The sequence below is a fragment of the Hyaena hyaena genome, unplaced genomic scaffold (genome assembly GCF_003009895.1).
Source record: "Hyaena hyaena isolate Hyena2069 unplaced genomic scaffold, ASM300989v1 scaffold_112, whole genome shotgun sequence".
NCBI classification, from domain to species: domain Eukaryota; kingdom Metazoa; phylum Chordata; class Mammalia; order Carnivora; family Hyaenidae; genus Hyaena; species Hyaena hyaena.
Window position 1 is genome coordinate 3571219 of NW_024080744.1, and position 26531 is coordinate 3597749.

General features: G+C 34.6%; 1 protein-coding gene across 1 annotated transcript in view; it reads right to left on the reverse strand.

Annotated features, from left to right (window-relative positions):
• Nucleotides 1-26531, reverse strand: part of SPATA16 (spermatogenesis associated 16) — a 208960-nt gene that overhangs the window by 121488 nt on the left and 60941 nt on the right. Inside the window, exon 3 of the mRNA XM_039236522.1 lies at nt 26059-26204. Coding sequence (XP_039092453.1) covers nt 26059-26204 — 146 coding nt within the window. The remainder of the gene's footprint in view (nt 1-26058; nt 26205-26531) is intronic.

A 26531-nucleotide genomic window follows, 5' to 3' on the forward strand; every position in this document is an offset into this window, starting at 1 on the left:
TCTTAAACTTTTTATCTCTCTGTTTCTATACAGAACAAATTGTTTTAATTATTGTCACTTTACAGGTGACTGGGTGGCTCAGTCGGTTAAATGCTGGCCTCTCCATCTTGACTTAGGTCATGCTCTCATAGTTTGTGAGTTTGAGACCCGCATTGCTCTCTGCCATGCTGCCCATGGTGCCAAGTCTGCTTGGGATTCTGTCCCTCCTTCTCTCTGTCCCTCCCCTGCTTGTGCTTGCTCTCTCTCTCTCAAAAGAAATAAATAAACTTAAAAAATTATTACTGTCGCTTTAAAATACACCTTAATTTCTGGACGGGAACTGCCTAATATCCTTTTTTGTGAAAAAAAAATTGTTATCTGGCATGTTTATTATTCCTGATGAATTTTATAATGTTCATCTATTACAGTTACAAAAAAACACATTCAGTGGTTTTCATTGTGTTAAAATAAAAGGATTAGATTAATTTTAGTTAGAAGAGACATTTTTATAGTGTTGTCTTCCCATCCTGGGATGTGACATTTCTCTTCCTCATCTAAATATTTTTTCAAATCTCCTCTAGTAACATTTTAACCTTCTTTTTACTTTTTTGAAAAATGGAAGTTTTACTAATTTCTTATTAATTCTTAAGCTTTAAAATTATATATGAGAATATATACATGCCTACCTTACTACTCAAGGCATTATCAGCTGAACCTAAGAGCCCATAGAAATATAAAATCTTGCTACCCACCTCAAACATGCTGAATCTACATTTTAATAAGACCCTCAGGTCACTTGTATGCATCTTAAAATTTGAGAAGCATATTTACATATATGTATAGTAAGAATAGAATTTTTTCCATTATTTCCTAATTACTTATTGCTAACATTTACATATGTATTTTTAAAAATCTTTTCTATTTATTTTATTTTTTATTTTTTAAAATTTTAGATACTGAGAGAGAGAGCATGAGTAGAGGAGTGGGGCAGAGGGGTGGAGAGAGAGAGAATCTTAAGCAGTCTCCATGCTCTGTGAGGAACCTGACGTGGGGCTTGATCCCACAACCCTGGGATCATGACCTGAGCCAAAATCAAGAGTTGGACACTTAGCCCAATGAGCCACCCAGGCTTCCCATATATACATATTTTAAAAATAATTATTTTTTTGTATTCTTTTGATCTAACATTGCAATAATTTAGTTTTAGTCACACCATCTGCAAATGATGATGATTTGTGCTACATTTCAATATTCACGTCTTTTTTCTTCTCTTACTGCATAGGCTACAATACTTTTTAAAGAAATTTAAATGAATGAAGTTATCTAGGGATGTTTTAATATTTCACTGATAGTTACAATTGTGGACTAGTATGAGGGAAAAAAACCTGTTTTGTTTCAAGAGTTATTATCAATATCAAGATATTTTTCAAATATCCTTTGTTTCTATCAACATGATCTTGTGGACTTTGCCTTTTGACTTTTTGTAGGGATGCTTTGTATAAATTACTGATTCAAAAGAACACTCAAATTAATAAACAGAATATTAAAGAATTAAGAAAATGAATAATAGAACAGAACAATATCCAGGACAAAAGTGAACAAACATAAAAATAAGGTGATATTATTATTATTATTATTCTGTGATTTTTATGAAATATTATGCTAGTATTGAGTTACCAGAAGTTTTGCATTTTTATAGTCTTTCCAACAAACTAATCTTAGATTTAGCCATTGATTCTACTGTTCTTCCTGTCTTTCAGTTCATTCATTTCTACTTTTATATTTATTAATTCATTTTTGTTCCCTCTAGATTTTATTTTATTATTTCTCTTCTTAACTTCAGTTAATATTCAATATATTCATGTTTTCTTTCTAAAAAAAGGAAGAATCTATAGCTATGATCTTTTAAACTTGATTTTAGCTTTGACTATATCCTTAAGCATGATAGAGTATATTTTATTTTCATATTTTTTTCCTTAGTCTCTAATTATAGACTTGTATTCCTCTTTGATTGAAAAATTACTTAAGATACCATTGTTCTATTTCCAAAGGGTAGTTTTTATTATTATAGCTCTCATTGTTAATTTCTCATTTCATCACAATGTAAACAGAAGATTATGTTGTACATTTCTGCTTTTCATGTACATTAAGAGTAATAGATGATAAAGTTAGCAAACATTTTAATGACATGTGGAAGAAATAATACATTCTTCATCTGTAACATATTTTTAGTTAGAAATCACTGTAAGAGAACTTATAAGAGTTTTAATGATCTAAATAAAACTACTAAATAGGTACCTCTGCTTCATTCATTTTCCTTGAGAGATCTATTTAGACCTATATTTTAATGTTAATGATTACCATTTCAAAATTCAGTTTGTTTTTATAAGCAATATTGATTTCATGTTCTTTAGTCTCATCTTTATTCTCTAATTTTTAGAAAATTAACTTTAATATCCTTTTATTTAAATCAGTTTTATGAAGCTTAATTTATATACAGTAGTATTCACCTTTTTAAAGTGTATAGTTTGAGACATTTTTGCAAGTTTATAACCATCACCACTATAAAAATATAGCATGTTTCCAAATGCACCAAAAAGTCACATTGGAGGCATGAGAGTTTCCTATCTATTTCCCCAGAGACAGATGTGTTTTGCTTCTATTTCTCTACCAGAAGACATGGACTTTTGCCAGGATTTGTGAATGAGGTTAGCTATCACTCTTTTAGGGGCTTATGGCTTTGGCTTTATATGAGATTAGGGATCAGAAAAGCAATTTCTTGCTTAGGCAAAGATGCCTAAATCCAGTTCTCTTTACCTTGCTTGGTCAGTAGCAAGGTAAATTAGCATTGATTCATCCTTCTGAATGACACTCCTCTTACTTTAATAGTAAGGTACTGAAATATTTCTTTAGAAATAGATCTAGAGAATTCAAACAAATGTGGATTATTTTAATTTCACCAAAGCATGATATTCTTGTGGATACGATGGTGACATTTATGCTAGGTAATGACATCATTCATTAGATTATAACTGGCCAGACAACTGATCAATAATATTGAAGTATGGTCTGTTGTTATGAAAGAAAGAACTTAATGCCTTGTCCTTAGACTTTTTTTGTGAACAATATTTCCATTAGTGAATAAGATTAAGTGATTGAAAGGATGTCTATAAAATTTTCAGATGGCATAAATTTTATCTAACAAGGAACTAATGTCACTGATGACAGAAGCAAAATTCAAAATGATCTGGACTAGTTAAAAATAAAAATCTTGTGTTATAGATTTAAAAAATTAGTTTCCAAATACAATCGTGGTTTGACTATGTGGAAAAAGTCTGAATACCCTAACTAATCATAAGCTGAATGTGGCACTATGACAGAACTACAAAAACTGTACATAAAACTTGTTAAATCAATCAAATGCATTCTGTCCGAATAATAAATGATATTTTCACTAAATTGTGCCTTAGCCATATAGTGTATTGAATTCATCTATAGTTCTGTAAGCATCTGTGAGAATTATCACCATACTGTAGTGTGTCTAGAGTGTCTAGTGGGTCTGGAGAACATAGTGTGTGATGATGTGGAACAAAAATGGTAAGTCTAGAGAGTTAAATAAGATTAGTGGAGACTAAGTAAGCACTTTCAAATACAAAGAACTGTCATGTAGAAAATAGAATAATTATTGTATGCAATACCAGATGAGGCCAGGCAAAATCCAGTATTATGAAGTTATAAATACTTCAGTTCACATAAGGAGGGACCAATGATGCAATAGGTTTTAAGAAGAGTTTTCCTCTTACTGGAATCATTTAAGTGATATTTAGAATGCCATCTGTCAAGATGTGTAGAAGAAAGTCTTGACTGAGTAGGAGATTAGGCTAAATGACTTCCAAGTATATTCACAAAAATCCTTATAATATCTTGCCAAGCACCATGAAGGGTTTGAGTTTTTCTCTACTTGCAAGCTAACAAGTTAGCCTGATAGTTTCATCGATGCTCAGAGAAGACATGAACTTCCAAGGCCTGAGACAAAAGACAGTTTCTTACAGCAATAGCAGTAGCCGGTGTTTATGTCTTTTGTTGTCCGGATTCCTTGAGCCACAATTCCCAGATGGCAATGAAAAGAGCCAGCTGACACCTTCACATTCAGTAGATTGCATTACAAAAGAGGAATTCTGAGTTTAGGGAATGTAAATTTTTTTATAATGGGCTATAAGCATGCCTATTCTTATTCTAGAGGAAGACACTATCTCCATTGTCTAAGGCTGTGAGCACACTTACCTTTTCTTCCAAGGCTGTCTACCACACAATCCTCTTTGAAAAGATGGTCAGGAGCAAGGGCCAGTCAGTTAAAAATACAGGGGGCCCATGAAAAATTGTCTTCATACATAAATAACTTCTGTCGAAATATGTAGGCACTATTTGTTTATATTCATTCCATTAACAAATTAAAAAGGGTTCATAACAAGGTACAAATAGTTAAGATGTCATAGGAAAATAACAGGATAGCTAATACTGAAGAGTGAGTGACTACATTATTATCTATATTCTCTCCTAGGGAGAGTATAAGGCAGCTTATAGAATACTTGTGAGGTTTAATCAAAGTAAAAATAACTCAGGAAACAAAAGGAAAAATAGATAAATTGGACTATTTTAAAATTAAAAACTTCTGTGCATCAAAGGACACAATCAGTAGAGTTGAAAGGCAACACAAGGAATGAGAGAAAATATTTGCAAATTATATATCTTATAAGGGGTGAGTTTCCAGAATATATAAGGAGCTCCTGAAACTCAACAATGAGAAAACGAATAACACAATTTAAAAATGGGCAAAATCGGGGCGCCTGGGTGGCTTAGTCGGTTAAGCGTCCGACTTTCGCTTGGGTCATGATCTCGCGGTTCGTGGGTTCGAGCCCCGCGTCGGGCTCTGTGCTGACTGCCAGCTCAGAGCCTGGAGCCTGTTTCAGTCTGTGACTCCCTCTCTCTCTGACCCTCCCCTGCTCACGCTGTCTCTCTCTCTCCTAGAAATAAATAAAAATATTTTTAAAAATGGCCAAAATACTTGAATAGATATTTCCACGAAGAAGATATACACATGGCCAAAAAGCATATGAAAAGATGTTAAACATCACTAATCATTAAGGAAAGACAAATCAAAACCACAGTGAGATACCACCTGACACTCATTAGAATGACTACCATCAGAAAACTGGAAAATAGTAAGTGCTGACAAGGATGTGGACAAATCAGAACCCTCATGTATGGTTTTTGGGAATATAAAATGGTGCAGCTGCCATGGAAAACAGTATGGTAGTTCCTCAAGAAATTACAGCAATTCCACTTCTGTGTAAATACCCAAAAGAATTGAAAGCAGGGTTTTGAAGATGTACCCTCACATTCATAGCAGTATTATTTACAATAGCCAAAAGGTGGAGGCAACCCGTGTCTGGCAGATGAGTGGATATATACAATGTGGTATATATATACAAGAGATGGAACATTATTCAGCCTTAAAAAGAAAAGGAATTCTTTTTTTTTTTTTTAATATTTTTATTTATTTCTAGGGGTGAGAGAGAGAGAGAGAGAGACAGCGTGAGCAGGGGAGGGTCAGAGAGAGAGGGAGACACAGACTCTGAAACAGGCTCCAGGCTCTGAGCTGGCAGTCAGCACAGAGCCTGACGTGGGGCTTGAACCCATGAACCACGAGATCATGACCTAAGCGAAAGTCGGACGCTTAACCAACTAAGCCACCCAGGCGCCCCAAAAGAAAAGGAATTCTTACACATGCTACCACATGGATGAACCTTTAGGATATTATGCTAAGTAAGTCAATCACAAAGAGAAAAATACTTATTTGAGGTACCTAGAGTAGATAAATTCATGGAAAGAGCAAGTAGAGTGAGTGGTGGTTGTCAGGGACTGAGGTGAGAGGGAAATGCAAAATTGTTGTTTAAGAGAATAGAATTTTAGTTTTGCCAGATGAAAACATCTATGGAGATAGACTGTAGAGTAATGTGAGTGTACTTAACACTACTGAACTGTACACTTAAAGAATGGGTAAGATGGTAAGTTTTATGTTATATGTGCTTTATCACAATTGAAAATAACAAAACTGAATAACTGAATGGGGAAAACAATATTACAAGCAGGGATGTTAAGATGAAGTATGGATGATGGGGCATGTGGGTGGCTCAGTCGGAAAAGCGTCCGACTTCAGCTCAAGTCATGATCTCATGGTTTGTGGGTTCCAGCCCTGCATCAGGCTCTGTGCTGACAGCTCAGAGCCTGGAGCCTGCTTCAGATTCTGTATCTCCCTCTCTCTCTGACCCTTCCCTGCTCATGCTGTCTCTATCTCTCTCTCAAAAATAAATAAAATATTTGTAAAAAAAAAAATGAAGTATGGATGAGGTTAGTACACAAAATATATGTCATAAGATCCTATGTGTTTGGTTGTGATGGACTACATGTTTTCTTCTAGGTTTGCTGGTAAACAATGTAAAGAGGAACATCTAGTTTGTTTTAAACAAGCCAGTTACACAGTTCTTTTTTTTTTTTAATTTTTAAATGCTTTATTTATATCTGAGAGAGAGAGAGATACAGTGTGAGCAGGATAGGGGCAGAGAGAGAGGGAGACACAGAATCTGAAGCAGGCTCCAGGCTCTGAGCTGTCAGCACAGAGCCTGACGCAAGGCTCGAACACACGAATCATGAGATCATGACCTGAGATGAAGTGGGACGCCTAACCGACTGAGACACCCAGGTGCCCCTACACAGTTCTTATAGTATAAGAAATATTTGATTTGTGTAACTGGCTTGTAAAGATCATTTTATTCAAAGGTGCCTTATAATGTAAAAATCTGTATCCTCAGCAACAAGTTTATAGACAAATCTGTAAAGGATCTATATGACCGCTTTTCAGAACTTCTTTCAACATGGCTGTTGTTTAATACCAAATCGCAATCTAGTAACCTAAATTCCAGAGTAGATGGACAAAACAGAAATGTAAAGAGAACATATGCATTAGTGCTGTTGCTATATAAGGATTTAGTGAAATCTTAGTGATTGTCTTATTTGGTCACTTGGTTCACTACAAAAGATTGATTACAAACAAAAGCTAAAACAAGGTATAATAGTCCTTAATTTGTAGAGAAGAATTGAGAAGTCCATGTACTCATTTTAAATATTTCACACTGACCAGCAAAATAGGACAATGGAATGACCCAATTTAACTTACATAGGAGAAATGAACTATTTTATAAAGATTAGAGCATAAAGTCAGAATTAAAGACATTGGGTTTTGTTTTTTTTTTTAATAGTGTTTATTTTTGTGATGGGGGAGGGTCAGAGAGAGAGAGAGAAACACAGATTCTGAAGCAGGCTTCAGGCTCCATGCTGTCAGCACAGAGCCCAAAGCAGAGCTAGAACCCACAAACTGAGATCATGATCTGAGTCAAAGTCAGACACTCAACCAACTGAGCCACCCAGATGCCCTATAAAGCATTGGTTTTTGAAATGAGAAAATTATAGTAGCTTATTGTCAAATAAAGCATATAGCTCTGCCCAAACAGTAGCAAAATATGTTTTTACAAAGGCATGAAAGTAAAACCCAACTTTTTAGGAAAACAATGAGAAATCATTCTTTAATATTACTTGAAATCCCAGCATGTGCACGCTCAACAGAAAACAAATTTAGAGAAGGCAAACAGGGGACTAACTCAAACATCTGCACTGATGATTTGCCATTCAAATCACCAGTAATTATATGTGGAAAATATTAAATTACTCAAGTAAGCAACACTTTATTTCTTGACATAACCAAAAATCAAAGGGATAAATACTTTAACATTTTGCTATATTTTCACAGTATTGAAAAATATATAGTCAGAAGGGAGAGATTATATTGTCTGTCTTTACAGAGTTAATAATAAACATACATTCAAGAGTGGTTGGGATTTATGTTTAAGTGTATTTTACTTTAGAACTTCATCGTGAGATCTCTTTGTGTAGGAAAATAGAATGAAGAATACAGGATGTAAATAATAAATTTAATGCTTATTGATACCAAGAAATAAAAACGTTTAAAAGGAGACCTCCTTAGGCTTTTAGACTTCTATATTATCCATCAACAAGAATATCATTGGTTAGCAGGCATCAAATAATCATCAAAAATAAGTATGACATCCTAGTAACTCTTTAGAAGTAGGCAGTAATATGGCTTTAAGCAATGAAGAACATTTATTTTTCTCTATATTTCTTTTATGTTTTTACTCAGTTAATTACTCTGTATCCATTGGAGACTACTCCATAATGGGAAGTAATGCTCACCAATATTATCTTTATATATCCATACCTAGAAAATCCCTGACACATGATGGACATTCCATGTATGTTTATGGAATCAAGCAACCTTACTAAGTGGCTAAACAAACTTTTCCTTAGGAACCACCACAGAGCCTAATCTTATCTAGGATTCACCACTGAGATCTTCATCTATTATGAACTGAATATACCAAGGGCGCCCCTCTATTGACTTTTGCACCTATATCCCAATTAAACATCAGATTTACACAATTTCATAACATCTACCTGTATGCAGATGTGATCAGTAATGAAAGGCGGTTTATGTAGTTAAAGGATGTAAAGATAAAGATAGATAAGTAGGCCCTTTGTAAAAAATTTCCAGTACAAAATTATTGCTTATAATTTTGAAACCTGAACAAAAAAACTCCACATTTTTGTAGACTTTAATTGTGTCTTCCTATTTTTTTCCTCTATCTGTCAAATTCCTGGCTAGAGTAAACATGAAATGGATTCCCATTTATTTTTCATCTACATTGTAATCCAAAGACTGTCCAGTAAAAGCTGTTAGTAAATCACTTGGTCAGCTCTCCCAACAAAACTATCTTTGAGTAATACAGTATATCAACCTATCTTTTGACATTTTCATTTTTTGTTCTTGACATTTTCTCTTAAAAAATAATACAGTTTGGCCCTATTATCTTTTCTTTAAGGTCTGTGAACCAAATACCAGCTATCATCTCTCTTGTAGAAAAGCTATCAAGATTCAGAGACAAAGATGTAGATGTAAGGCTCTATTCATCTGTCTGTGTAATACTGAGGGGGAGGAAGGTGGAGAAGGGTGGTGGTGGTTCAAGAACAGTGTGACAAATATTACATATATTTTTCTATTCTTTGTGTTGGTTGGGTGGGATGCATTTTAGAATGATTACTTTGAAAAGTACAATTAATAAATTCTCCTCTGTTCTAACCTACCAGAAATTACTTATGATTCATTCAGCAACAATTATTGAGTATATATAAACTATGTTCCAGACACTGAACAGGTTCTAAAGAAAAGAGCCAGAAGGGTAAATACATACTTAAATTAAGACTTTGAGTAGCCCTATTGTATGGAAATAAATGTCTGCCTAAATTCTACTTTTTTTATACTGCCTTTAACTGGCAATTATGTAAGAATCTTTAAAATGAACTGAAATAAATAGTGGCTTTTATTATATAGTTTCACTGGATAATGAAATGGGATGCTTATTTCTTTTAGAATCTGAGAATTAGAGGAATTTTTTGATAGCAAAGTTAAAGCCATTTGTATTTTATCAAGTTTTAATATTGTTCATATTAACATCATGATTTTTTTGGTTTGGTGACTAATCAATGACATCCAGGTAACATTATTCTACCTACTATAAAGTCCACTGTAGCTCCCACATCAAAGGAGAAATATTAATGTAACACTTAGACTTTATCAGCAACTTCTGATAGTTGTTCGTGATTTCCATTTGTTGAATTAAGAGAATTAGCGGTATTGTATTACAATGGGCACTGCATTTATGTATAGAGTGTCTATCCTGACTAAACCCTTAGATTAAAGCCAAAATTTGAATTGAATGTGGACTTTGATTATGGGAAAAGCTCTCAATGTTGGATTCAATGTTTAGTTAGAGACCAAATTACCATTACTGAAAGTGACTCCAATTAGGGAAGTCTACTAATTGCTAATACTATAAATAAGAATGTTAATGTTTTCCCTTTGAAATACAAAGAGATTTTCTAATATGCTTATTAGTTTTTTCTTTATTGACAAATCTCTTGTTTTGACACCCTATTCTCTTGGCTCAAAGCATGGAGTGGCAACCTGTGGTTGTGACTTGTACCAAAAAAATGGTCATAGCACATTACTTTGGAAATAATACATTTTCCAGATATCTTTAAAAGTCCTACCTTTTCTGTGAATATAATCTTAACAGCATGTAACATGCTTCTTCTGTTTAAAATGTTATGTTAGATACTAAGCGACTAGCCCCCAGATGGAAGTATTAGCCTAATTGTGAAAAATCGCATAGATACATATATAACCAACAATAAATGAACTGAAACTTGAAACAGTTAATTGGGGGATGCATACAAAAAAGATGGAAAGGCAAAAAGGCTTGGGCAAAGGCTCTATAATGACAGGAAAATGTAAAACTTAGAAGTCAGGAGAAAGGGAGTTTTGACTGAAATATTCTTCTTTAGGGAAGAAAGGTAGAACATCCAAATTGGAAGAGTGGCCCCCCAAATGATTTGGTGATAGAGAATGGTAAACAATATTAAAAACTGCTATGTAAATTTGCTTGACTAAAGTAATAAACTGACCATAGGGAAAGGCAGGAGACTGTTCATGAGTAAAATGATTTTTAATTTTATGGAAGAAATTAACAATGCTAAGCAAGCACATGATGGAAACATGTTTTAAGAAGACAATCACTGAAACTATTCTGAAGAAAGATAAGAGATACAAATCAGGAATCAAATCATTGATACCAAACTGTTCTAGTAGTCGTTGAGTATATTCTTCCCTATTGCATGCCCTCATTCCCCCCAAAAATGATAAATCTCAACCCTTGAGTACACGTCTTTTTAATATTTGGCATAATGAGATGGGACATATGCATTAAGCACTTCTCTTTTGAATAGCAAATTATGCTGTCTTGAGGAAGAGTACTCATGCCACTGTATGCATTTGTGAGTTGGCTTAGCTGCTGTTACCATGGAACACCATGTTTTATGTAAAACAACATCTAACAAACTGATTATCAGACCTCGAATATGGCAGACATTTTTTGAAATTGAAATAAGTATGCTTGTCACTTAAAGGAACACAACTGACAGTATTTATTACCAGTGATAGAAGTTTGAACTTTCAAGCAAAAATTAGAATTTTGGAAAACTTATATCTGTCACTGTAAGCTTGGCAGCCACCCAGTGCTTAAAGACCTTCTGACAAGATTGGTAATACTAACATGTGTAATTTTAAAAATTTACTATTGCATAATAGAAATTTGCATAAGAGAAATCTACAAATAACGCATTATTTTCCACCTAATCAATGTATGATGTTACTAACCCATAACAATCCATTAAAAATAAAAGAAAGATCATTGGCTTTTAATGTAGGAGTATAAGTTGGTTGATAATGACTCAGAATCCACACTGTAATTAATCTTAAAGAAACTCTCACTTGTCAAGTCTTGGTATAGTATCAAAGAAGGATATTCAGGATTCTCTGAAAAGTCTATTAACGTTCTCTTTCCTTTTCTAATTATACATCTGTGTCAGATTGGATTTTCTTCATATAGTGCAAACATATGGCAACAGAGTGAATCCAGAAACAAGTATGAGAACTCAGTTTCCTTTTATGATGCTATACATTAAAGAGATTTACAACATGTAAAACAAGGCTATTCCTCTATGCATTTTTGGAGAATAGAGGTATTTTTATTTTTATTTATAAATATTTATTTAGCTTGAGAGAGAGACAAAGAGTATGAGTGGGAGAAGGGCAGAGAGAGAGGGAGAGACGTTCCCAAGCACTGACAGTGCAGATCCTGAGACAGGGCTTGATCCCATGAGCTAGAAGATTATGACCTGAGCTGGAATCGAGTCGGATGCTCAACTGACTGAGCCACTCAGGTGCCCTGAAAATATAGCTATTTCTAATAAAATATATATTTTATGTTAGCATGTAACGGGTTTATTATTTTTGGATGAATAAATATTTTTAAATTTCTACATTTTAGTTTCTAGTATGGTAAGTATTTATAGATATTACCCATATAAATCAAAAGCTCTTTGGGATACTCAATAATGTTTAAAATTAGAATGGTTCATAAGACTGGTTTGAGGACTAATGTACAAGTAAATAGTCGAAATTTATATGAAGGTTCTACCTGTAGGAAGGAAGATGATAAGGCATGTGGGACATACTTGTTTAATACTTTATACTATATAACACCATCCTTTTGCCCTCTCTTCTAAAACCAAAATATCTCTGCCTCTTTTGGGAGGAATACATACATGTGATTTCTTAATGTTATTCTCATATAATTTTCTTTCCACAAAAAACAAAAACTACTTTCTCAGAAACTGCGTCTGTTGAACAGTTTCCACAGGAAAACCTTATAGGTAAAAGACAAAAAGATTGAAATTAATTAGTAGTGAGGTTATATATTAGATTTCTTTCATCCACTAATCTCTTGTGAAACACCATAAAAATAGCAAATACTACTGTCAATATTACTGTCTTTTGGTAAAAGTCATATTTGCTAACAAAAGCTTAATAATCAATAATACCATAAAAACATTTATATCCAATTAGAAAATTATTTTGCCTCAGGTAGCCTAGGAAAGGCACACGGTTTGCATTTCCTCCAGTGAAGAAGAGTTTAAGAATTGTATGTCAGAGCAACATTATAGGCAGTGCCATCAAGGAGACATTTCTTCGCAAACTAAAGGTGTTATAGCTTAACATATGGCTGCTCTATAGACTTCTATGAAAAATGAGGAAAGATCACAAGGCTGAGAGAGGATAAACATAAGGAATATTTGCCATAGCAACAGAAGAAGAAGTAACAGAGGATTTAGGTAAATACAGAGGTAATAGTATGACCCCAGGATTTGCGAAATGCTAGTTGAGGCTAATACTATGTTGTCAATGATATAAAATATCTATATCCTTGAAATACACGTTCTTGAATTGTGAAAAGTAAAATGAATAGTAGACTCATACCTATATTTGTAAGATAGTCAGCTCTTCTAAGGTATATACTAATAAAGTCAGAGCAAGTCAGGCACACTCAACAAGAAATTCCTATCTGGTAAAGAAAGAAGAGAAAATTTAAAACCTCCAACACAGGCTAGCAAGAGCTATAAAATGAATAGGGGGTGGCATCTGGGCCATGTTTTTAACTTGTTCCAATAAAAACTGGTTCTGGCCCAAGTTTGTCTCTTGCTACTTGTGGCTCTATAGGCCTATGTCATAGATTACATAGTGACTTCTCCATGCCAAATATGTCAGACAAGATCCTTAAGACTGAAAAGATTGGAAAACATAAAGGAAAGTTGCTTCAAGAATAAGATACAAATGCCAATTTTGCAGTTTAGCTTGGGTGAGGCAGATTCATGAGAATAAGCTTTAATTTCTTAAAACAATGTTGGTTAAATTTGGAAACGTGGGTAGTCCTCAATTTTAAAAAATTAATTATTTTTAACATCTCTGGACATCCAAGATTCATCAGTTCCTTGTATTTTCTTAGATTTCCTCAATTTTAGTTTTGGTCTTGATTGCTTCAATTTCTAACTAGTTGTCTGGAGATTTTTTGTGTGTAAAGGCAACAAACCAGGAGACTAAAAATAAATATGTCCCAATGGGCACCATCAAAATGGTTTTCACTTTGTTCATGAGCATTACATAGACTAACCCCTCACTGTGCTAAACAGAGTAAAGGTGCTCATGAAAAGAAATGTGTGTGTTCGATACTTGCAAAATTTTAGGCTAATCACCTGATATTTGAAATAAAACACAATGGTGACCTTAAGGGTTGAGGAAGATATAGTCATTATGCCTTATTCAGAGATGCTGAAAACTTCAGAGAAACTAAAACAAAGAGAAATTAAGTGATTTGTAAAAGTCAAGGCTAAAAGTGATGTTGCAAGAATTCAAATTCAGGTCTTTGATTGCTGAAGCTTCTTTCACCACATTACAAGAAAACTTATAGGTCTTCTACTTTATTTATAATTACAGAATTAATCCTTGAAAATCTAGAATTATTTTAAAAATCAGTTGACCTGTTTCATTGATTTATGTGTCTATTTTCTGTTTTTGTGCGAGTACCATGCTGTCTTGATGACTACAGTTTTGTGATACAGCTTGAAGTGGGGAACTGTGATAATTCCAGTTTTGATTTTCTTCTTTTGAACATTACTTTGGTTATTCAGGGGCTTTTCTGGTTTTATAAAAATTTTAGAATTGTTTGTTCTAGTTCTGTGCAGAATGCTAGTCTTATTTTGATAGGGAATGGATTGAATATGTAGATTGTTATGGGTAGTATAGACCTATTAACAACACTTTTTCTTCCAATCTATAAGCCTGGAATATTTTTGCATTTCTTGGTGTCTTTTTCAACTTCTTTCATAAGCATTCTATAGTTATTAATATACATATCTTTTATCTCTTTAGTTAGGTTTATTTCTAGGTATCTTAGGGTTTTTGGTGCAATTATAAATGGGATTGATTCCTTGATTTCTTTTTCTGCTGCTTCATTATTGGTGTACAGAAATGCAATAGATTTCTGTGCAGTGAATTTATATCCTCTGGATTTGCTGAATTCATGTATCAGTTCTAGCAGTTTTTTGGTGGAATCTTTCAAGTATTCTACATAGAGCATCATGTCATCTGTGAAGAATGGAAGTTTGACTTCTTTCTTGCCAATCTATGCCTTTTATTTCTTTCTGTTGTCTGATTGCTGAGGCTAGAACTTCCAGTACTAAAATAAACAACAATGGTGAGAGTGGATATCCCTGCCATGTTCCTGATTTAGGGGGAAAGCTCTCAGTTTTTCCCCATGGAGGATGATATTAGCTGCAAGTCTTTCATATATGACATTTTTGATATTAAGGTATGTTCCCTCTATCCTTATTTGCTTGAGGATTTTTACTTCCTAGAAATGGACCCACTAATGTATGGCTAACTAATTTTCAACAAAACAGAAAAGAATATCCAATGGAAAAAAAGACAGTCTTTTCAGCAAATGGTGTTAGAAAAACTGGACATCAACATGAAGAATGAAACTGGACCACTTTCTTAAACCATACACGAAGATAAATTCAAACCAGATCAAAGACCTAAATGTGAAACAGGAAACTATCAAAATCCTACAGGAGAAAACAGGCAGCAACCTTTTTGATCTCAGCAGCAGCAACTTCTTACTAGACATGTCTCCAGAGGCAAGCAAAACAAAAGCAAACATGAACTACTGGGACTTCATCAAGATAAAAAGTTTCTGAACAGCAAAGAAAACAATCAACAAAAACTAAAAGGCAACCAATGAATGGGAGAAGGTATTTGCAAATGATATTTCAGATAAAGGATTAGTATCGAAATACATAATGATCTTATAAAACCCAATCCCTAAAATCCAAATAATCCAGTTTGAAAATGGGCAGAAGATGTAAATAGGCATTTTCCAAAGTGGACATCCAGAAAGCTAACAGAAACATGAAAAGATGCTCAAGATCACTCATCATCAGGGAAATAGAAATCAAAACCACAATAAGGTACCACTTCACCCCTGTTGTAAAGGCTAAAATTAACAATTCAGGAAACAATAAATGTTGCTGAGGATGTGGAGAAATGAGAATACTTTCGTACTATTGGTGAGAATGCAACTATTGGTGGTGCAGCTACCCTGGAAAACAGTTTGGAGGTTCCTCATAAAATTAAAAATAGAACTACTCTGTGACCCAGCAATTGCACTACTAGGAATTTATCCAAAAAATACAAAAATGATGATTCAAAGGGGTATATGCACCCCAATGTTTATAGCAGTGCTATCAACAATAGCCCAATTATGGAAAGAGTCCAAATGTCCATTGACTGATGAATGGATAAAGAAGATGTGGTATATAAACACAATAGAATATTACTTGGTGATCAAAAAGAATGAAATCTTAATTTTGCCATTTGCAGCAACAGGGATGGATCTAGAGTGTATTATGCTAAGAGAAACAAGTCAGTCAGAGAAAGACAAATATATGATTTCCCCTATACATGGAATTTAAGAAAGAAAGCATGAACATAAAAGTAGGGAAGGAAAAATAAAATAAGATAAAAACAGAAAGGGATATAAGCGTAAAAGACCCTTAAATACAGAGGACAAACAGGGCTGTTGGAGGTGGGTAGGGGGATATGTGAATTAGGGAGGGCACTTTCTGGGATGAGCACTGGGTGTTATATGTAAGTGACGAATCATTAAATTCTATTCCTGAAACCAATACTACACTGTATGTTAAATAACTTGAATTCAAATAAAAAAATCACTTGACCTTGCAGGAAGTAGAAACAAACCTATCTCTGCTGTTTTTATTATTCATACTTACCCTAGTCCATACTAATTACATGTTTTAGAACATTTCAAAATTTTAAGGACATGACTGCTTTTAATATCTCAGAATTTACAGAGGAAGAAGTTGCAGAAAGGCTAAATGACTTGTTCATTCCTTCAGAATGGATTTTAGAGCTCGTGTCTTAGAAAATGGAAAACCAATATAAAAGAAACATCTTAAAATAACATAGGAATAGGAACGGCTGAGTGGCTCAGTTGGTTAAGCGTCCAACTTCAGCTAAGGTCATTATCTCACGGTTTGTGAGTTCAAGCCCCGCATTGGGCTCTGTGCAGACTGCTCAGAGCCTGGAGCCTGCCTCCGATTCTGTATCTCCCTTGTTCTCTGCCTCTGCCGCATTCACACTCTGTGTCTTTCTCAAAAATAAATAAAGATTAAAAAAAAAAATAACAGGAATAAACTCAAACACAAGGTGTGCCTGTGCAGCCTATTTACCAGTTTCAAGGACCAAAATTAACAACATTTCCCTGAAGGCAGTACTCAGCATGGGAATTGTGCATTAGCACCCCTGGTCTGTTTTCTTTTTTTTTTTTTTAATTTATTTCTAGGAGAGAGAGTGAGCGTGAGCAGGGGAGGGTCAGAGAGAGAGGGAGACACAGACTCTGAAACAGGCTCCAGGCTCTGAGCCGGCAGTCAGCACAGAGCCTGATGCGGGGCTGGAACCCACAAACCGCGAGATCATGACCTAAGCGAAAGTCGGATGCTTAACCGACTAAGCCACCCAGGCGCCCCAACCCCTGGTCTGTTTTCTAAGAAATCAAAAGCAGGGGAACAAACCAGCAATAAATGGTAAATTCACATTCTAAAGAAGAGCCCTGACAGCAGATGCATTGTTGCATAAGAATACTGCTCCATTATATTACACTGCTTCTTCATTTATGAACCATTTCTATATCAATGAGTAAAAAGAAAGGAAAGATAAAAGCCAAATGGACAGTGAATCCAGAGTTGAGGCTAGGCTAAATTATTAGAAGAGAAAGAGTGCAAACTAGGATTAGATACAAAACACCAAGCAAGATGATTATAAACTAAAATGTAGTCAACTTGAATGTAAGGGCAGATGATGAGGGTAGGAGAAAGGCCATTGGAGGAATGGCAAAGTATAATGGGGGTAAATACAGGAATGCCGAAGCCAGGGTTAGTGTAATTAATCTGTTTCAAATTCTGTTATAATTTTTAAAAACAAGCATAAAAAGTTGTGAGTATAGTCCTTTTATTATATCTTTTGCAACTTGGACAGGCAACTCAAAAATTGGATCCAGCTTCAGAATCTGCTTATTACTGAAAACTCAAGAGAGGGTCAATCTGTTTTGTTTTGCCTTTGCTATGTCTTAACTTTTTCTCTCTTATCGGATATAGTCACTGCTGTCTCCTTTCCCTCCTTTCCTTCTGCCTCACCTCCCTGCCTCCTCTTCTCCCCTCTTCCTCCTCTTCTCCTTTTCTCCTTCCATCCTCTTCCTCTTCCTCTTCCTCCCCCTCCCTTCCTTTTCCTCCCCCTCTACTTGTCCTTCTTCCTCCTCCTTCACCTTTCCCTCCTCCTATCTCTTTCCCCTCCTCTCCCTCTTTCTTCCTCTTCTCCTGCTTCTCTTGTTTCTTCTTCTTCTTTAGAAAAGAAACTTTAAATGAGATGCCTGAGCCATCAGGGTGCGTTTCTTATGTTCTTATTAAGATAAGCAAATAATGATTCTTAGACACTTGGACATTTATATTCCTTGGATAAAATATATGACCATATTTAATTATTTTTTTGGAATTTATTTGCTTTAAACTCCATTATCTTTTTTCTCATCTAATTTTTTTTAACACAAATAAGGCTATGTGTTTATATTGCAAGATGATTTTTTTTAATTCATGTGATAGTCACAAGAGGCAGGGCTTCAGGTAAAAAAGAAGAAAAAAAGTTGTGATGATATGTGTTAGAGTCTTGTGATTTAAAAGCTGTGTTGCATCAATATTGTACAGTAGACTTGCTACATATCATTATCCACAAATCACACATGTGAAAAGCAAGACTTTTCACAGTCAGAGAAGTGGAAGGCGAACCTATAATTTTATGATTTCAGGGGCAATGCTCACTATATCCCACTGCTACCCCAATCTGGGTAGGAACCCCTCCAGATTTTATAGATAGTATGTTTTTCACTATTTCCAAGCTGAAATCATATGACGCCAGAGTTTTTAGGAGTAAGAAGAATTACTGTAATGTTATTTTCTAGATGTACTATCTTCACCTGCAAAATGGTAGTAAGGAAAACTCAGGAAGTTACTGGAAAGATTAACTGAGACAGCATATGAAGTCCCTAATCACACCTGCTACATGGTAGGTGTTTGAGAAATACTTGTTCTCATTCCTGCTTGAGAACTAGATCTTATGTGGCCAATTTTGCACTGCAGAAAGGTATTGTGGCTGTTCCCTGCAGTAGGGTACAGTAAACACTGCCCTTCCACAGAAATTAGAATGTTTTATATTCTTTTAGAGTTATGTTTCATATAATCTTCAGTGGAAGTATCTTTCTTCCAGGTAAATATACTTTTGTGAGGATAGAAGAGCGAGAGACATAAAGGTACTAATGATCCATATGGTATTTTTAATGTGCCCCTAAGTTTTTCAAGAGTCAAAATGCCTAACTTGCAAAAAGTCCAACCAGATATCCTTATGCCATCATTTCCATTTGTTTTCTTCATGCTTTTAAGCTCATATAAACATACATGCACACATGGTCACACAAACTAATAGACTGTGCTAATTTCATTCAGTTGGAATGAATAACCAGTAATCAACGGATTGTTGAAGGATAAAATTAGGAAGAAACATTTCCTAGCTCAAGCCTTTCTAAGAGTTGAGAAAAATGAGTGTGGATACTGTAATGTTTTCTTTGAAATGGATGGCAATGTCTTTAAGATAGTAACACATATATTTTCTCAAAGCAAGACACTGTGAGGTACCCAGTATATATATATATATTCAGGTAAGACCAAACATTTTCCTTTTGTGTTCCTATTATTATCCTCCTACAAGTCATATCCATACTGATACTTAGTAGCCTACACATTGCTGGCACCAGCAATGTTCCCATTTGTTTTTTAATTAGTATTGTGGTTTTGTTTAAGTTCATCTAAGTTGTGAGAATTATTTTGTCTTACCTGATGCTACTGAACTATTGAATTTAATGGCCAAACTTTATTTACTTTTGCTTACCAATTTTTAATTTAAAATTTCCCTAGTTTTAAAGTATACCTGACACAAACTGCATGCATTTAAGGTAAAAATATGATGGTTTGATACATGTACACATTGTGAAATTACCACAATAAAATTAATTAACACATAATTACCTTAATAGTTCCTTTTTTTCATTTGGTGTGGTGAAAACATTTATGACTTACTTACATAGCAGGATTCAAATATACAATACAGTATTCTTTTTTAAAATTTTTTTTAATGTTTTACTTATTCCGAGAGAGAGAGAGAGCATGAGCAGGGGAGAGTCAGAGAGAGAGGGAGGTACAGAATCCGAAACAGGCTCCAGGCTCTGAGCTAGCTGTCAGAGCCCGGCGCGGGGCTCAAACCCACGAACCGTGAGATCATGACATGAGCCGAAGTCGGACGCTCAACCCACTGAGCCACCCAGGTGCCCCTACAGTATTCTTAACTATAGTCATCATGCTCTATGTTGGCTTCCCAGAACTTATTCATCTTATAACTGAAAATTTGTCACCTTTGACCAATATCTTCTCATTTTCCCCACCCCCCAGGCCCTGGAAGTCACCATTCTAGGTTCTAGATTTTTTTTAGTTAGACTGTTTTAGAGTTCACATGTGAGATCATACAATATTTGTCTTTCTGTGTCTGGCTTATTTCACTTAGCATAACATTCTCAGGTTCATTCGTGTTGTCACAAATAACAGGATTTCTTACTTTTTATGGTTGAATTCTATTCCATTATGTGTGCATGTGTGTATGTGTTTGTATACATATCAGATTTTCTTTATCCATTCACCCATCAATTGACATTCAAATTGTTTCCGTATCTTAACTATTGTGAAAAATGTTACAATGAACATGGGAATGCAGATACCCTTTCAAGATACTGACTTTATTTCCTTGGATATCTAGAGTAGCATTGCTAAGTCATATGGTAGTTCCATTTTTAATTTTTGAGGACTCTCTATTTTTTCTAAAATGACTATAACAATTTACATTCCCATCAACAGTGCACAAGAGTTTCCTTTTGTCCATATCCTTGACAACACTTGTTATCTTGTCTTTTTTAAAAAGTGTTTACTTATTTGAGAGAGAGAGCGAGAGTGAGAGAGCCAGAGAGAGAGAGAGAGAGAGAGGAGACAGAGAATGGGGGAGAGGAAGAGAGAACAGGGGACAGAGGATCCTAAGTGGGCTCTATGCTGACAGCAGAGAGCCTGTTGTGGGGCTCAAAATCAGAAGCCGTGAAATCATGGCCCCGGAGGAAGTCAGATACCTAACTGATTGAGCCACTCAGGCACCCCTCTTGTTTTTTTCATAATAGCTATACTAATAGGTATGAGGTGATATTTCATTGTTTTGATATACATTTGATATACATTGCTTGTACTTTGGTGTCCTATCCAAAAAATCACTGCCAAGACCAATGTCAAGGAGATTTTCCCCTACTTTTCTTCCAGGACTTTTATGCTTTCAGATCTAATTTTTAAGTATTTAATCCATTTTCAGTTGTATGTGGTATAAGATAAGGGTCTAATTCCATTCTTCTGCACATGGATATCCAGTTTTTTCAGCAACATTTGTTGAAGAGACTATCCTTTTTCCATGTATGTTCTTGGCATCCTTATCATAGATTAATTTTCATATATATGTTGGTTCATTTCTGGGCTATTTGTCTATTCTGTTCTATTGATCTCTGTGTCTGTTTATATGCCAATACCACTCAGGTTTGATTTCTTTGTTAGTTTTGTAATATAGTTTGAAATTAGGGCCTTGGACCTATTTTTAATAGCTTCTTTAAAATCTTTCTCTAACAATTCCAACATTTGGGGCAGCTTGGTGTCTGTTTCTATGACTTGTTTATTTTCTTAAGTATGAGTCTGATTTAACTACTTCTTTGCATGTGTATTAATTTTTAATTTCATGATGGGCATTTTGGATGAAACTGTATAAGGAATCAGATTGTGACATCATCCCTGCAAATTTGTTTTTTTTTTTTCCTTATCAAGTAATTAAATGGTGTATCCACTTTTTCTTGTCATGCTTAGCTTTAGTCTTTGTTAGGGCAGGTCTATTTTGGTTTTAAGCTTAATCCTAATATGTGGTCCTTTCTATAGGTCATGGTCCTTACTCTTAAATATGGCCTTTCTGGAGTCTTGACTGAATGCCTGAGGTCCCCAGTGAGGTCTTTTCACGTGGGCACTCCACCATGTTCCATCACGGCAGGTTCTCTCATATTTCTGTTTAGCATTTAGTGTTGCAGCAGGCAATCTCTGCTATATGGAGCCTCACTCCTCACATGGGCCAAGAACCTGTAATAAATCCTCATGCAGACTTCTACCCTGATCTCACACAGCTACCTCTTCTTTGGTCACTTACCCTATAAATTACAGCTTTTTTTCTTTTTCATCCTGGTATTCTAATCTCTGCCTCCTCGGTTCAGTGAGACAATTTAACTTGATATCCATCTCCCTGAATTAGGGCAGGAAAATAACCCCAAAAAAAAACTGAAAAATTGTGGGGCTCACCATGTGTGTTTTCCTTCTCTCAAGCATCATAGTCCTGCTGTGACCACTGTTCAATGTCTGAAAACAGTTGCTTAATATATTTGGTCCAGCTTTATAGTTTTTTTTATAGCAGAAAGATGAGTCCAATACCAGTAACTCTGCATTGGATGGAATAAAAAATTCATGGATTTATATTTAATTTTCACAAAACTTAGTGAAATAATATTTGTAAAGTAGGTACTATTATTATAACCTAACTTCATAGAAAATTAAACTCAGGCTAACTAATGAGTGGAGGAGTCAAAGTTTGAACCTAGGCAGTCAGATTACAGTCTCTTCTTTGATTCAATATACTATACTGCCTCTGGAACATGAAATTATGCTTATTTCCTTCATAGATTTATCACATAATTTTCCCTCATGTATGTATGTATGTTTGTATGTATGTATTTATTTATTTCATGTTTATTTATTTATTTATTTATTTAATGTTTTATTTATTTTGGAGAGAGACAGAGAGAGAGAGAGACAGCGTGAGCAGGGGAAGGTCAGAGAGAGAGGGAGACACAGAATCTGAAATAGGCTCCAGGCTCTGAACTGGCTGTCAGCACAGAGCCCTACACGGGGCTCCAACCCACCAACCACGAGATCATGACTTGAGCCGAAGTCCGCCGCTTAACTGACTGAGCCACCCAGGAGCCCCTGTATTTATTAATAATCATTTGTTTTTCACTTTGACATTTCTTCTAATGTGTATAAATACCATACATTTCCTGTTTACAATTGGTTCCCCACTAGCATAGCACAGGGTATTGGTGGGCACTCAATAAATATTTGTTGAATGAATGAATGAATGAATGTAGATGCCACCATTATAAAAAAATTTTGAAAATAGGATCTTTTTCTACATATTTGGTATTTTAGATTTCATCTTGCTTGCTACCTTATGGCATCAAAATTCTGCAACAAAAACAAACAAGAATCTACAGCTGAGAAACATGCAAAAAAATGGCATGCATCATTAAAATCTTTACAATTATATGTATCAAAATATAATTATATTATAGAAAAAGAGTTATAGCAGGATTTCTACTCTTGATGAGAGTAGAAATCAATCATAGGAATATTCAAAACACTTCCTGATAAACAATGGCACTAATCTGATGAGGTAAGCACAGAATTGTTGTGTTTGGTGAATCTAGGCATCGCTTGTGCCACTTTGGACATGTTATTAGGAAAAAAATTGTTAATAATTGTTTCTAGAGCCTTTATATCAGTTATTTTCATATTTTAAATAACAATACACAGCTGATTAATTGCAAAATTTATCTTTATTGAACTTAAAACCATAAAGTTATGGTTTCTGTAGTCTTCCACATGACAAAACAATATGCACTTAGTTCTATCAGAAGCAAACTACATGATGGATTTTAAGCTAATTTTTGTGCTAACAAATCTCCTAAAGATATGCAGCAGACCTCACATTTACATAAAATTAAAGAAAGAATGCTTTAGCAAATGCAAATAAATGCAAAAAAGGAATATTTTAATTTTGATTCATGATTAGTATCAACCATCACAATGTGGTAATAATACAAAAGCAAAGTTCTGCATTCATTGTATAACTAATGATTGTAGCTATTTATAGATTGAGAATTCTGATTAATTAATTAATTTATTTTGAGAAATATATTTATTGATTATATATTAGTCTGTGTTTTAAAATCTGAGATCTTTAAAAACACTTTAATATTAGAATCATATGCACTGACTGTTACAGTTCTGCAGTATGACAAGCCCAGTAAAATGATTTGACTTGGTGCATTATTAATTATATGAATTGACTGTTTAACCCTTATTGATTTCCATTTCTTACTTAACGTTAAATTTAGAAACAGAAGCAAAAGTTATTTTACAATAGAAAAAAAGATAAAAGTTAACCCGAATGTAATTGGTAAGATCATTTTACTATTCACCATTAAATTATCCTCAGCAATTTTCAAGTCTTGAAAGAACGCACTTAGTTTTAAAACAAAAATTGCTAAATCTAAACAGTGAAACTATTGAAGTTTATCTTTTAAGCATTATTAGGATCTGTAGCATTTTATTGTTTCTTATATTTGGATTACAGTGTAATTTTAAATTTATGTTCATCACTTATTTTTATAACACTGAGTTGAGTTTTGATATGATCATGGCATTTGGAATTCTTTTATTATTAAAAATGATTTAGGGGTGCCTGGGTGGCTCTGTCAGCAAAGCTTCCAGCTTCGGCTCAGGTCATGATCTCATGGTTCATGGGTTAGAGCCCTGTGTTGGGCTGTGTGCTGACAGCTCAAGGCTGGAGCCTGCTTCAGATTCTGTGTCTCCCTCTGTCTCTGCCCTTCCCCAGCTCACTCTCTCAAAAATAAATAAACTTAAAAAAATAATTTAGCAATCCATCAAATCCATTCTGATATCCAGGAGATATTTTTCTTAACAAGTTGGCCATGCTGGTGGCCCTCTTTATGTGTGGTGAAAACCATGGAGAAGGTGATAATTACTTTCTGTGCATCTCCATTTATTATTGTTTACATATGCTTATAGATTTTCTGAGTCAGTTCCAATTTCAAATATTTTTTCTCTTGTGATTACAAGTCACCCAAGTAGCCAAGGAATTCCAATATTTTGACATAGTGAAATATATGTTACATTTCCAATATTGATACTTTCAAATGGAAATGGAATAAAATTATTTGACAGGCTGTATATCCCAATATTAGGTTTGGAAACTATGACTGCATAAAATGTTTCCAGAAAGTATTGGGTTGAATTTTCTTTTGGTGTCAAAGAGAGACTCTGCCTTTAGGTCCTGTAGTTTACTTAAGCAGGAAAATTTCTTTCAAACAGGTTATCTTGTGAATTTCAGAGATTTTGTCTGCAAGTCCTTGATGGCAAGCGTAAGCCTACAAACTTGAGGATTCCTTATGATTGTGAGGGATCTTGAGTAGATCTTTTAAATCCTCATGGATGTGGAGCTGTAAAGGATGTTTCCCATGCTGGAATATCTCCCATTCACAAGATGGGTCTTAATATAACCGATAGTTAGGTTTCCTAGCGGTTTTTAACAAGACAGGTATTATCTTTTCATGTTGATACTGGTTTTGTTATTTGTTTCCAAAAGAAGTGCAAAATGTGTGAGATCAGAGATTGGACAAGACAAAAGGTTCTAGGTAAATCGCTCAAAGTTAGGCAAGGAAGGGAGGAGGCATTCTAAGGAAACAGTTATTTGAAAGGCATAACATAATCACTTTATCTTTGCTGTGTATTAAGCTATTACCCATGGTAAGAGTTCGACATTTAGGAAATAGGACATATGAAAGGTTCATGTTTTCAGAAGAAAAAGAGGCCTGGGGGGCTTCTGGGAAGCCACAACATAACAAAATGATACAGAGTTCTGAAGAAAGATAGAAATATGAAAAGAAATCTTTAAGGACAATAATAAAAAGTGTTTCACACCTTTGGAGAGCTGTCACATCAATTCTTGCAAAGCATCCTCTGAATCAGACATCCTATCATCACATAAGCCATGCACTGTCAAGTCTTTGCTTACGGTTTATAGTTTGAATTTCCCTTCACCATTCTCCATATCTCGTGCAATTTTGGAAATCCTTCTCATCCTTCTCACCCCTTACCTTATTCACTCCTGCATTATGTGTAGTTGTCTATGTATTTATTTTCTCCATTAGGGTTTGAGATGCCCTTTGCCATCTCTATGATCATCTAGTTTAACATAAATCAAGTACTAAAGAAAAGATTTTTGTTTTGTCTTTAAATTTAAATGAAATGGAAGTTGATTATACAAGCTCACATAGCGCCCTCTCCTTGCATGAACAGCATTTACTTGCAGTTATGAATACTTCATTTTACCTGTGTGCGTGATTCAGGGCAAGGTCCGGTTTCCTCATGCGTAGATAGCATGTAACAAGCTTTGTCTCAATGAAACTTGCCACACTTGCTATATTTTCAGCAGATGCTTCAAATGGTTTTCCTAGAGCTGCCCCTTTGCTGCAAAGCTTAAAAACAAAAAACAACAACAACCGTCTTTAAATTTCCTGATAATCTTGGCATATAATTGATCTTTTATGTAAGCAAAACACATGTATGTATGCATACTTTTTCCAAACTACCAGTTAAGTATTAATTTTTGACTATAAATTAAATAAATTGTTCTTGTTCACTCTTATGTGACTATAATATAAAATAAGTAACACATTTTACTCTAAAATGCTTCCTGTAAAATATTTTAAGAGAATGATATATTTTAAGAGGATGCCATTTGCTAAGACTGTCTATTTTTAAAGTAAAGCATACAATAAGCAAAGATATTAACAGAAAACCAG